At 51.7% G+C, this 12,908-nt stretch overlaps 1 protein-coding gene across 1 annotated transcript in view; it reads right to left on the bottom strand.

The window, feature by feature from the left end:
* SMAD3 (SMAD family member 3) overlaps positions 1 to 12,908 on the bottom strand; it is a 120,817-nt gene that overhangs the window by 23,902 nt on the left and 84,007 nt on the right. The window contains exons 2-4 of the mRNA XM_046652603.1: positions 2,480 to 2,673; positions 2,180 to 2,311; positions 775 to 849 (exon numbers count right to left, since the gene is read on the bottom strand). Coding sequence (XP_046508559.1) covers positions 775 to 849; positions 2,180 to 2,311; positions 2,480 to 2,673 — 401 coding nt within the window. The remainder of the gene's footprint in view (positions 1 to 774; positions 850 to 2,179; positions 2,312 to 2,479; positions 2,674 to 12,908) is intronic.

Below are 12,908 nucleotides of genomic sequence, written 5' to 3'. Positions count from 1 at the left end.
ATTTGGTCCCATAACAAATGACGTGGGAACATCTGGAGATGTGGTTGGAGACAACTGGGCTGGGTCCCTCATGGCAGCAACACATAGATCACATTTGGTCACTATACAAAAACAGATGCTTCAGGGGCCTCCGCTGGCCACTGGCAAAGACCCTGCCTCCATTCAGGTTCTCTTGAGCTATTTCAGGTGATGGAGCCTATGCTCCACACTGCTGCCAGCAACATCTCACTGAGGCACAGACTGCTTAACACCTGCAGTGGCTCCCCAGTGGCCCCTACCACACTTGAAGCCTCCAGTGACAGGCCACCCTGTCTCTCCTCACTCTGGAGGAGTATGCTCCAGCCACACTGAGCTCTGAGTGTCCCCAGAACACACGAGGCTCTCCCACCCATGCCCCGTGACTCTGCCTGGCACACGCTTTGCCTGCCCTGACACCTTGGCCAGCACCTATACCTCTCCAAGATTCAACTCAAGAAAAACCGACACTGCAAGATACTGCTCTGCCCCCAACACCTCCTCCCCCAAGACTAGGTGAGGTGACCCTGCTTTGTGCCCGTGATGCCACGTGGCATCTCGCATCAGGGCATATATGAGACGGCACAGAAACTGGTGGTTGTCTTGTCAGTCTCCCCCACAAACTGCAAGCAGCTCTTCCTCTATCCACAGCGCCTGGCACAGTGCCTGGCATACAGCAGTCGCTTCATAAATACTGGACAGATGGAGGGAGGGCTGGCACTTGGCTAGGATTAAGTGCACACCCTGTGAGACTCTGACCTGCATCCATGCTGTGGTTCATCTGGTGGTCGCTGGTCTCTCCATCTTCACTCAGGTAGCCAGGGGGTGGGGTTTCTGGGAATCAGAAGGAAGGTGGTTCATTAAATGGCTTCCACGGTTTGCCTCGAGACACCTTTTGCAAACTTGTCACACAGTCACACCACTATGCCAGTAGCAGGTGCTGAAGAACTCTGGGCCTCAGAGTGAGGACACCAGCCTGGATCCTGCTGTCCTCATGCCCCTTGGCCTCCCAGCTCCCCACCTGGATCATTACCTGCCTCTGTTCACACCATCCCGACCCCCAAGTCTGAAATGCTTGTTCCTAGAGCCTCTGCCAAGATAACTTCTCCCCATCCTTCAAGGTCAGGTTTAAGCCCAGCCCTCCAGGGAGGCTGGGGGCTTGCCTCAGCCTCGCCCATGTCCATCTTCTGAAGGGCGACCTCCTCACACTGCCCTTCTGCTCTATCCACTCCCATGCAGATGGGTTGTTATTTGTCACCTCTATAGTGGACGTCTTAGCTTCCCAGGTGGGTTGCAAGTTCAATGACAGCACAGACTGTGATCTCCTTCTCTGAATGACCCCCTGACCCTGCCCTAGCTCTCTAAGGTTTACCGAATGAACAGAGTGGGTGACCTACCCCCTAGAGACCAGCGCCACCTGTGACAGATCTGAAAAGGCTGGATCCGCACCGCGGGTCTCTCTCTAACGCTCTGACCCAAGCGCACAGGCCTGTGGTCAACCTCAGCACAGGAAACTCACTCAGGGGGAAAGGCTCGTCCAAATGAGAACGCTCTGAAAGGGGCACATGATTACCGCCAGGCAGCCACAGTCTCTGCCGCTGTGACCAGCCCAGCCCTGCCAAGCAGTTTTCCTGACGCCACCGAGAGTCAGGGCGATTCACACATTATTTGCATGTAAATAAGGGGCTTTTTAAAAACATCTGCACTCTTTGACGGCGGGGCCCACTTCTCCTTGCAGAGGAAAAACTCCCACCCAGGTCGGAAGCCCTCTCCCCGCTTACTCACAACAGGCCAGTTCTCCGCACCCTCAGCGGCCCTCACTGCCCCGGCCTCTGCAGGCCCCAGACCGTCAGGGATGCTGCCTGAACTCCAGCCCCGGCCGAGAGGGCGGTGAGAGAAACACAGCGTTGCTATTTCCGCTTCCAAAATAAATGACTGCACCGAGGCCGGGCGGAAGGGTCACGCCGCCGCTCCTCCGTGCCAAGAAAAGCATCATTAGAGAGCGGGGAGCCAAGGCCACGGGTCCTCTCCCAACAGGGATGCGGTCCTGAGTCAGAACCCCTCGGGCCAGCGCTGTGTGCAGGGCGTGGGACGCCGAGGACGCTGAGAGCCGAGCAGTAGGGCACCCCCGCCTCCTAGGCCACCGTCCTGCCCATGTGCCTACCTGGAATATTGCTCTGGGGCTCGATGCCCGCGGGGAAGTTAGTGTTTTCGGGGATGGAATGGCTGTAGTCATCCAGTGGGGGGAACTCGGCCGGGATCTCTGTGTGGCGTGGCACCAACACAGGAGGTAGAACTGTCCAGAGGAGACAGAGCAGAGGCAGATCAGCGGCAATGCCAGGCTGGCACCAAAGCCCCTGCACCCTCAGAGGCACCCCAGACGCTCCTTTAGGAAGTGGCGGGGGGGGGGAGGCGGAGCAATGCTGTGCAGGTAGCTGCAGACCCCACGACAGGCGGTGCCTACCTGGGGTCTCCACCCTCTGATAGTGGTAGGGGTTCACGCAGACCTCGTCCTTCTTCATGTTGAAGGCGAACTCACACAGCTCCATGGCCCGCAGCTCATGGTGGCTGTGTAGGTCGGGCCATCGCCACAGGCGGCAGTAGATGACGTGGGGGAGCCCCTTCCGATGGGACACCTGCAGTCTGCCATCCAGGGACCTGTGAGAAGAGACAGGAGGTGGATTTGGCTTGGCTTCTCTGAGGTCCGCCCCCTGTGGCTGCCGCGAGCCTGCTGGGGAGACTCAGGAAGCTCCCCCCTCCCTCCTTTCTCTCAGACACGGGAGGCCAAGAGATCAGAGAATCGCTAACTGTGAGTGCTAGAAGGGATCCCAGGAGAAGAACTCCAAGGCCCACCAAGGCAGGTCCAGGTCCTCCCCAGCCTGGCAGAGCAGACCCTGAGCCTACCAGGCCCTGGGGTGAGTTCTCCAAGCCCCCCACATAAAGGGAAGGGCACTTGAATCGTGCTCTGAAAGGGTCCATGAGCCGGGCGGAGGCGTGCAGAGAGGGACAGGACTGCGCGAGAAAAGGAGAGTCCTTTAGGTACAAATGTGAGGGCCACAGTGAGACTGAGAAGATGACAAAGCACACAGGCCCTCTCCAGTGGCCCTCAACACTCACCCGGTTCCTCCCTCACACGCTAGGAAACAAGAAAAACCCCTCTCTTTTTCAGTTGGTATTTGTGATGAGGCAGGGCAGGATAGAGGGAAATTAAAGGGAATTTTAAAAGGTAAGAGTCTACACTGCAGAGCTCTCAGGGGTACCTTTCAGTTGGAGGGTTGTCTGCAGGCTGACCCAGGTGTCACCACGCACACCTCTCTCCTAGTTCAGACCTAAGTCCTAAGGGGTCGTGCAGGAGCTGAGCAGGAGCAGGGCCTGCGCCTCCACACCAAGCTTAGATCTTCAACTGTCCCCAGCCTCGCTGGGCCAAATACACTACAGGCGACAGTGCCCCATCGCTGTGCAAACAATGTCTTCTGTGGTGACTTGGCCTCCGAGCCGCTGTGACCTGGTGCCCCCACCTCTCAGGCCAGGCTGAAGCGTGGACCCTGGACCAGCAGCATGGGTCCATGAAACCTTGTTAAAAACGCAAAACCTCAGAGCCTACCCCAAACTACCAAACCAGAATCTTCCTCTTTATAAAATCCCCAGGTGATCAGCATGACAAAGGTGGAGCAGCGCTACAGGACATGACAACCAGGGAGCTCAAGGGTGGCAGAAGCACCATCAGCCAAGAGTAAGGTAGTGAGCGGGGAGGCTTTTGAAGGGCCAGGAGATTTCGGATGACAGCCGGTCTCAGACAGTGAGCAGACTCCATTCACACCGAGTCCTTTATTTAATAGTTGATGAGTTCCTACTATGTGTGGCACTAGGGACACAGTGGTGAGGGAAAGAGACGTCACAGGGAAACAGACCACAGACTGGTCCCTGCTCCCATGGAGCTCCCGGTCCAGTGGGCGAGACCGGTATTAATCAAATAATCAAAGACAGCCACAAACTACGAAAGTATTCTGACGGAAGAGTGCAGGGAACCACAAGAGTTTCGGACCCTGGGGACCTTGCTTTGCCGAAGGGCTGGACAGGGCATCTCTGAGGAGGGGAGGGTTGACCTGAGAGCGTAAGGGATAAGTAAGAACTAACCAGGCAAAACGGTGAGGGAGGGGGGCATTCCAGGCAGAGGGATGAGCACATACAAAGGCCCTGGGAAGGATGGAAAATGTGTGAGGAGGAAGAACAGAGTGAATGCCGGAGTGACAGGAAAGGAGAGAGGGAGAGCACTGAGCACAACATGAGGCTGGGGTAGCAGGCAGGATCAACTCTGCAGGTGAAGCTGGGGTAGCAGGCAGGGTGGACTCTGTACGGCCTGAGAAGCCATGATAAGAGGGTCTGCCTTTTTTCTAAAAGCCATAGGAAGCTTCCGAGATGTTTAACCAGGCTGAGCGTGCTTGTGTATATGGAAGAGACAGGCCCCGCGATGATTCCGGCCACGTGGACAGGCAGACTGGGGCAGTGGGCACGGACACTCAGAGTGGATGAGATGGATGCTCAGGAATAACGAGGTGCCAGAGGCAGTGCTGCTTTTTCTACAAGAAGGCCCATCCTAAGATCCACTTTTCCAATAGTGGGTTAGGGTAGGCAGAGAGGCATACGCAAGCTCTCCCTGTCTGCCCCTGTGTGACTGAGGGCACCCATTTGCCTGAATAAATAGAATTCATGGGTGCTCTGTGAAGGAGGGGCTAGCCAGACACAACTAGAAGCACCAACCCAAGAAAGAGAAACAGAGGAATGCAATGAAACTCTCCAGGCCACCGGCCTGGGAATGGGGAAGAACAAAGGTCGGAGCTGGGCCTGGTCACAGGCACTGACAGGGAGCTGCTGACTAAGGGCATCTCAAAGGATGTAATTACCTCCCTCCCGCGGGGCCCCAGACCAAGGAACCCCCACAGCCAAAAAACAGTAATTACCAGGCAGAAGGAGAGAGGACAGCCTGGGACTCGCCCCTGAGGTACAGAAGGAAGACTGCCAGATGTGGAGTCATGAGACCTGGGGTCAAGATGGGGTTCTACTCTGCTAGCGGTGAGACACTGGGCAAGTCACAAGGTCTCCAGGACCCTCAGTTACTTCACCTGTACAACAGGAACATTCTCCCACCCCCTGACCTCACGCAGCTCAGTGTCCACTGGAAAGCGCCTTGTGAAGCACCAAAGGGCATTTTCACTACACGTTACAACAGCCACTCCCCAAACCCAGCCCTGGATAAATGCGGTGAGTAGTGGGGTTGAGGGGGAGAAAGGGAGTGGGAAGAGATGAGTAGGGACAAAGAATTATTCAGCTCTTCTCATGCTCTTGCAAAGCCAATGAGTACCCATAGATCAGGGAAGTGGCCACATTCCCTCTTCAGTGTTTGACAAAAGCCCCTCAGCTGGACATCTGTAGCTGCCTCTGCAGGGGAGGTCCTGGAGAAAGGCTCAGGCCTGGAGGAAGCCCTCCCGGTCTCCGCCTGGCTGATGGAAGTGGGCGGCCTCTTGCTCTGACAGTAACAACGATAATCCAGGACAGGAGGAGGGGTACTGGTGGACAGCACAGAAGGCTCTCAGCTTCCATGGGGCAGACAGCCCAGGAGAGCACGTGAAAGGCAGAGTCCCCATCAGCCCGATACCCCAGCCCAGGGCCGAGCCTTAGGAAGGGAAGTGAAGGGGACAGGATGCTCTGGGCACCCCTGATGGGGAGGGACGCTCACACTCTGGCCCTTGTATCCTAAACCCCCAGAACCAGGACACTCAAGTCAGGCACCTCACTCTGACAGAGACCCAGAGTGGGCTCCGGCCTTACCCCTGCTCGGGGACCTACAAGGAAAAAACGGCACAGAGTGGGCAGAAACGGGACAGCCACGTGCTGCGCAAAGCTCTGACACAATCCTGGTGCCTGAGGGTAAGGTCTGGGCATGAGGGGGGTTGGGATGTGGTTGTGAGCGGTTTTTGTGGTTGAGGGTTGGGAAGGAGAATCCAGGAGGTGGCGAAGGGGGACAGAGGGTTGATCACATCTGAAGGTAGAGAACTTCCGTTTCCTGATTTCTCATCCAATCCTTTCTATGTTACATGGGCTGTTTCCTCTAGGAGCCTGAAGAGAAGGAAAGGATAGGAGCGGAAGAGGGAGGGGAAGGGAGGGGAGGGGAAGGGGGGGGGGAGGGGGAGGGGGAGGGAGGGGGGAAGGGACACTTCTTGAGTTTTTCAAGGACTTCTTGAGTTTTTAAACTATATACATGAATTATTTTAATAATATAATTAAATTTTTAAAAATCAAGAAAGGTACAGTAACAAGGTAGTGTGGTCATGTCAAAACGACTGATAATCAATGGAACCTAATAGAGAGTACAGAAATGTCACATATATATGGACAACTGATTTTCAACAAAGGTCCAAAGATAATTGGGTAGAGAAAGGAGAGTCTTTTCAACAAACAGTGCTAGAACAACTGGATATCCACATACAAAAATGAACTTCAATCTATACCTTTTACTCTATGCAGAAATTCACTGAAGTGGGTCATAATATAAGGCATAAAAGCACACAACTTTTAGAAGAAAACAGAGAATCTGTGACCTTGAGACAGGCAAACATGGCTTAGATACCACATCAGAAGCACATTCCATTAAAAAATAAAGTTGATAAGCTGGTCTTCAAAATGTAAGCTTCTGGTCTTTGAAAGACATCCTTAAGAGAATAGAAAGAGAAGCTACAAACTGGGAGAAAATCCCTGCCAAGCATGTATCTGATAGAGCACCTATTTCCAAGATGTATAAAGAATTCTGAAAACTCAAGATTAAGAAAACAAACGACCCGACTATAAAAAAAAAAAACAAACAGGTAAATGATTTGAATAGACTGCTACACAAAAAAATACAAAGATGGCAAATAAGCACATGAAGAGATGCTCAACATCACTAGTCATTAGAGAAGTATAAATTAAAACTACAAATTATTAGAATGGCTAAAATCAAAAAGACTGTGCCATGTGCTGACAAGGACGTGGGGCAATTAAACTTCATACCTTGCTGGTGGGAATGTAAGAGGGTACAACTACTTTGGAAAACAGTCTGGAAGTTTCTTCAGAAGTTCAAAACATAAACCTACCACATGACCCACCCATTCCGCTCCTAGGTGATTACCCAAGAGGAATGAAAGCACCTGTCTGTCCAGACTGGTGCACCCAATGTTCACAGCAGCTTTATCTGTAATAGCCCCAAACCGAAAAGCCCCGGCGTCCATCAGCAGGTGAACGGGTAAACCAACTGTGAGATACCCATACAGAGGAACCCCACTCAGCAATAACAAAGAACAAACCTTTGATACACACAACATGGGTGAAGCTAAAAATAATTATGCTGAGTGAAAGAAGCCAGACACCTTTCCGTTTATGTAAAATGAGAGAGTAATTTAAAGGAAAAGTGCAAACTAATCTAGAGTGACAGAAAGCCAAGCAGTGGTTCCCGCGGACAGCGGGTGTGGAGGGATGGGGCGGGGGCTTATCAAGGGGTAAAGGCTATGTTTACTATCTTGATTGTAGTGATGGTTTCACAGGTGTCTACATGTCAAAATTTATCAAATTGCACACTTGAAATATGTGCAGTTTGTTTTATGTCAATTACACAATTCAAAAAAAGGCCAAGAGCTTCGGGGCTTTCGACTTGCATAAACCTGGATTCAAGTATGAACTCGTGCTCGATAACCATGAACTTGATCAAATTGCTTAATGTCTCCTCTTAATTTTTTTTCCTCTGAAATACCAGCCCTTTCATTGGGTTGTTGGGAGGATGCAATCACATTCTGTGCGGAAAGCCTTTGGCACACAGTAGGAACACAATAAACAACGGCCATCTATTGTCAATATCATTGTATAATTATTACCACCTCTATTACTATGACAACACCTGGCAAAGTAAGGTGTACAGTAGGTGGTCAAAAACACCAGTGCCCTGCTTTGGCCATCTGGGTGCACCGCCAGGTCGGCCACTATGAGGCCTCAGCTGGCCTGGTGCTTCGAATTCTCACAAGGCTTCTGTGTTCCTTATCTCAGAGCAGCCCCTGCAATGCTGGGTGGATAACAGGGCACGTTTGTAGTGGCCCCACCTCACTGTACCCGGTACACCCAAGGGGCAAGTCTCCCCTCCTAGGATCACACAGCAGTCTGCACCAGGGCTGCCGGCAGAGGCCAGCGCCCCTGGCTGCCAGGCTGGGCCCTGAGGGCAGGGTGACAGGCACAATCTCCAGCTTGAGAGCATGTGACCACTAGTCTGGCTTGGCAGTATTTCTCAGAAGTCATTTGGTCCATGCCCCTGCTTCTGGGCCATACAATTCCCAAAATCATGATACGGGAGGGCATCTCATTCACTTCTTTTTATGCATCGGTGACTACTCCTCTTGGTTCAGAGTCTGGGCCGCCCACAGTCAGCCCTGGCAGTCCTCCTTTCTCCCTCTGTCCACTTAAAATACACACCAGTGCTTACAAAGTACTAATACCAAATTGGGAGTTTCAGCTGCTGGGTTTCATTTAGCTCATGTGTCCGGTCCACACCCTCCCAAGCCTTACAGGGCACAGAGCCCATTTTAAGTAAATCTAATAAATAGGTCTTAATTCTGAGCTGATGTTACCAGAAACAAGCCCGGCTGCAGAAAAGGATCTGTTTATGACCCGCTCTTCTCCCTGACCCAGCCCTGCCTCCTAGCCCAAGACCAGCTGCTGAGGAACCGCCTCTGGGCCTCCACCCCGTTTATGACTGAGATCTCTTCCCACACCCAGTGGCTTCCGGATGAGAGACCCCCAAAAGTCTTTCTCCAGCAACTCCCTCAAGCTCTTTTGACAGAAGTTTTAATCCTTAAATATATTCTTCACCAGCCGAACTATTTCCTGTGGCAGGAAATTAGGTTTCCTCCCATTGGCTGCAAATGGGACCTGTAGTGTCCCAAAATGGTGGTGGGAGCCACAGCCAAAGATGTGGACATACCCGAGTCCAACGCTGACGGTGAGGTGGAGCCTGCCAGAGCGCTCCCAGAGGAGAGGGTGGGGCTGGGGCCGCCTCCTGCCATGCATCCTCTGTTACCAGTGACCAGCTACCCAGAGCCATCTAGGAGCCGACGTGAAACACTGGTGAGATGTGGACATGGGGGTTGGGGAGAAGATTGGGAGCAGAGCACATAAGCTCCAGAAACACACCAAGTCTGTTCAGCACAAACTACATGCCAGGCACACTGCCACTATGTGAGAATACAAAAATGGCAAACCACCGGTGTACCGCGCCTCATCTAGCCCAGAGAGTTTAAGGGGCTTGTCCAAGGGCATACAACTTGTAAAATTAGGGACAGAACTCAAACCCAGACCAGCGCTGAGAACTGGAGGGGGAGGGGTGGGGTGAACAGTGCTTTTCTGCTATCCCACAGTACATCCCTACCAGGGAAGCTGACCTCTTAGCAATCCCCAGTTACTGAACACCTACCTGCTCCCAGGCCCTGTGCTGGTCACTGAAGCCAAAGAAGTGAACGAAAAGTAAATTTGTTAACACTCTCCTATTTCAGTTGAAACAGATTTAACACACACACAATACTCAACCTTCTGGCTTCTTTCCGAGACGCGCTTTCTCTTTTGACTTCCCTATTGAGTAGTAATAATAACAACAACAGTGGCAGAAGTTACTCCACGATGTGCCAGGCCGTGTGCTTGTCACCTGGTGACTGTGTCAGATTGAGCTGGTCACCCTCTCTGTAGCCATGCCCTTTGCTGGATGGCTTTGCTACTCCTCCTACCGTGGGTGGAGTGGACTTCTTTCCCCTGACTTTGGGTTAAGCTGTTGACTTGCTCTGGCCCATGGAATGTGAGCACAAGGGGTCAAATACCATCATGGGTTTCCACTTGCCCTCTTGCACCTCTGGCCTCACCGTGGGAAGAGCTTTCCCTGGGCAGCTGCTGCTCCTCGGCCCGGCTCCAGGAACCAACACAAGTGGAAGAGACTGAGCAGAACCTGCAGCAAGCACGGCACCAAGCCAAGGTGAGCCAGAGAAGAGTCGGTCAGCATACCGAGCTTTTGGAATGGTTGTCACCCAATACTAGCTGACGGATACACTGTCTCCACCACCAGACTTCTCAATAAACTTGCACGTATCATTATCTTCGTGGACTGATGGAGAAAGAGAGCACCTGAGAGGTTACCCAACTTTGCTAAGGCCCAGAGGCAACATAAACTGAAGCCAGGCTGTGTGACTTACTCCTTCTCCTAACTCAAAATGGGGCATAACTAGGTTTCCTGCCCCTGAATACCATCCAAGATAAGACTTGACCATTTCAGAGGGACTTATTTTGTTTATGGAGAACCACCCACCTATAAGCTTTCAGGGTCAATCTGCATAAAATGTGAACTTACCCCAAATATGCAACTAATGTGAATTTTTTGAAGTGGCCCACATAGCACATTAATAATGTAAAACCAAACCTCTGGCATCCACTTCAACTCAATTTATTCTGTATACTTATATTTTTCCCTTAATATCCACTATGTTTTAGTGTGAGAAAAAGGGGTTATTTCCCATCTTGGGGTTGCCTATTAATACCACAAACCCACACTCGAAAAGATACCTCCCAGAGCAGAGATGCTGCCGCTGGGAGGTCCATCTGCTCGAGTGTTTAATAGCTCCTCTCCCACACGAGTGGAATGGTCCTCACCTCTCCTCCATTGACACAATCAAGCTGGCTCATCATCCTCGTGTTCACCCACCTGCAATAAAATCTTTATCCTCCACTCTTCTTGAGCTTTGTGTTATATGTGGGTTTTACTTTTGCTTTTTTTTTTTTTATGGTTCAAAATAAAAGCAAGGCTTGAATGACTTCAAGTTTGGGTTAGGTGCTCACTCTTCAAACCTTCTAAGAAGGTACAAAAAATTCTGCTAGAGACTTTAAAAGGCCCCCTGCATTGGTTCCATTTGGCCTTTGAGTGACAGTGATCTGCTCTGAGATCTCTCATTCTCTGGGGCTCCTCATTATGTGAGCATCAGAACGCGCCTTTCTCTCTTCCATGCCGTGGACAGCCCAGAACCACTACTGAACAGAGTACGTGACAGCCCTGGAGACACTCCTGTCGAGAGGGTCATTTGGTTTTGGGGTTCACCCAGGATCCTTGCCCTTTGTTAAACCAAGTCCAAACCAAAGCATCCTTTGTTCTGGGCGGAAGTTCTGGCGGAGGTTATGTGCCTGAGGCCCCCTGGCTGCGGGTGACAAACCACAGAGGCCTAACGTTCAGTGAACAGTGTCCTGGTCAGCTGAAGCTCTGGTTCACTAGGAGCCTGCCTGAAAACCCACTTTGGAGAACAGCAGACAGCTGGTACTCGAGGAACCTTGACAGCATCTTGTCCAATCCCTTCCTTTTGCAGTTGAGGAAACAGACTGATGCATTAAGCATCCCAAGGTCACCCAGCAAATGAACACAGAGCAGAGTGTGGCCTCCCAGTAGCTACTTCACTGTAGCCAGACCTCACTGCTGATGAAGTCTGAGTCTGTAAGAAAAAGAAGTATACTGAGTCCACTTTCCCGCCTTGGTAAGTTTCTTCTTTGTTGTATGACTCTTAAGTTGCCTGAAGGTCTCACTCTTCAGGAAAACCAAGGTCTTCTAAAAAATGGGACTGAGCAGCTGGTGACTCTGGGTGGACATATGCTGTCATTCCTGTCCTATCACAGCAACTTTCTCAGGTTTGAAATTACATTAAACAAAAAGTTGTAAACAAAAAGAAATTGAGCTGTACTGACTATACTATTCCCAGATACTTCCAATGTTTTCTTTGGTTGTTGGAGTTTAAATGAAAAGCAGTATTTCCAGCATCAACCTGTTTGTGTTATTCAGTGCCACAAAGGAGGCATCTGGGTACGTGAAGTTTGTGGTGGGGAAGGTTCTGGATAATTGAGGTTTTGTCGTAAGCTCTGCCACAGTGACCACATGCTCTAGCCTGGTTTCATAAGTGTTCTCAGCAAGTTCTGTAAGTATGCTAAGCACGTTTTTAAATGTTCCAGTTTAGATTGGCCCACGAGGAGCTAAAAACAGGATTTCACAACCCTCGATACCAGTCACTGAACCATTTCTACCAAGAACTCAGTTCCCACCTGAACTTGTAGATGGAGAATATCCGGTGCTCCCGGCGGCCAGATGAGGGGAACCCGACAGAACGCCAGGCTGAAGCCTCCGTGCTGTGCTCTATACTCCTCCCCGCTGGGTTTGGGCCTCCCCTCCTCCTGGCTGGTTTTCCAGAGCAGTTGGCTCAGGTCCACCACAAGCGGCCAGGCAGACGGGGCCTGAATGGGAGCCTCAGAAGTCACAGAAGCCTCCTGGGCAGACCCTCGGAGGTGGGGGCCAAGGAAGACCTCGCCCTGCCCTCTGCAGGGGGCTGGATCCCACAGGAAACACATGAAGATCATCCAGACTTCAGGGCTTCCTTTCTCCCAAGGGGCCAGGGGTGGGCACAGTGCGTGTACTTTTTGGAAAAGAAGGAGGCTGATTTGAGGAGAAAGTTCAGCTTAATTATAATCATCTGGAAAGCACACGTACACCGAGAACTTTTCAACATCGTGCTATGATTAAGGCAAGCCCCACTGTTTCTCAACCTCAGCTCTCCTGACGTTTGGGGCCAGAAAGTTCTTTGCTGGGATGGGAGGACAGCGGTCCTGCACATCGTAGGATGTTTAGCAGCATCCTTGGCCTTTCCCCACTAGATGCCAGCAGCATCCCCACTCCCAGCTGTGGTAACCAAAAATGTCTGCAGACATTGCCAAAGGTCCCCTAGGGGCCAATGCGTGCCCCCGAGGGCCTTGAGAACGTGAGGGCTAAGGAATCGCCCTGGGGGTGGGCACAGGTGGGGGGG

The sequence above is a fragment of the Equus quagga genome, chromosome 2 (assembly GCF_021613505.1).
Source record: "Equus quagga isolate Etosha38 chromosome 2, UCLA_HA_Equagga_1.0, whole genome shotgun sequence".
Lineage (NCBI taxonomy): Eukaryota > Metazoa > Chordata > Mammalia > Perissodactyla > Equidae > Equus > Equus quagga.
The sequence above is the reverse complement of the archived record's forward strand: the minus strand, read 5'-3'. Positions and strand labels throughout refer to the sequence as shown.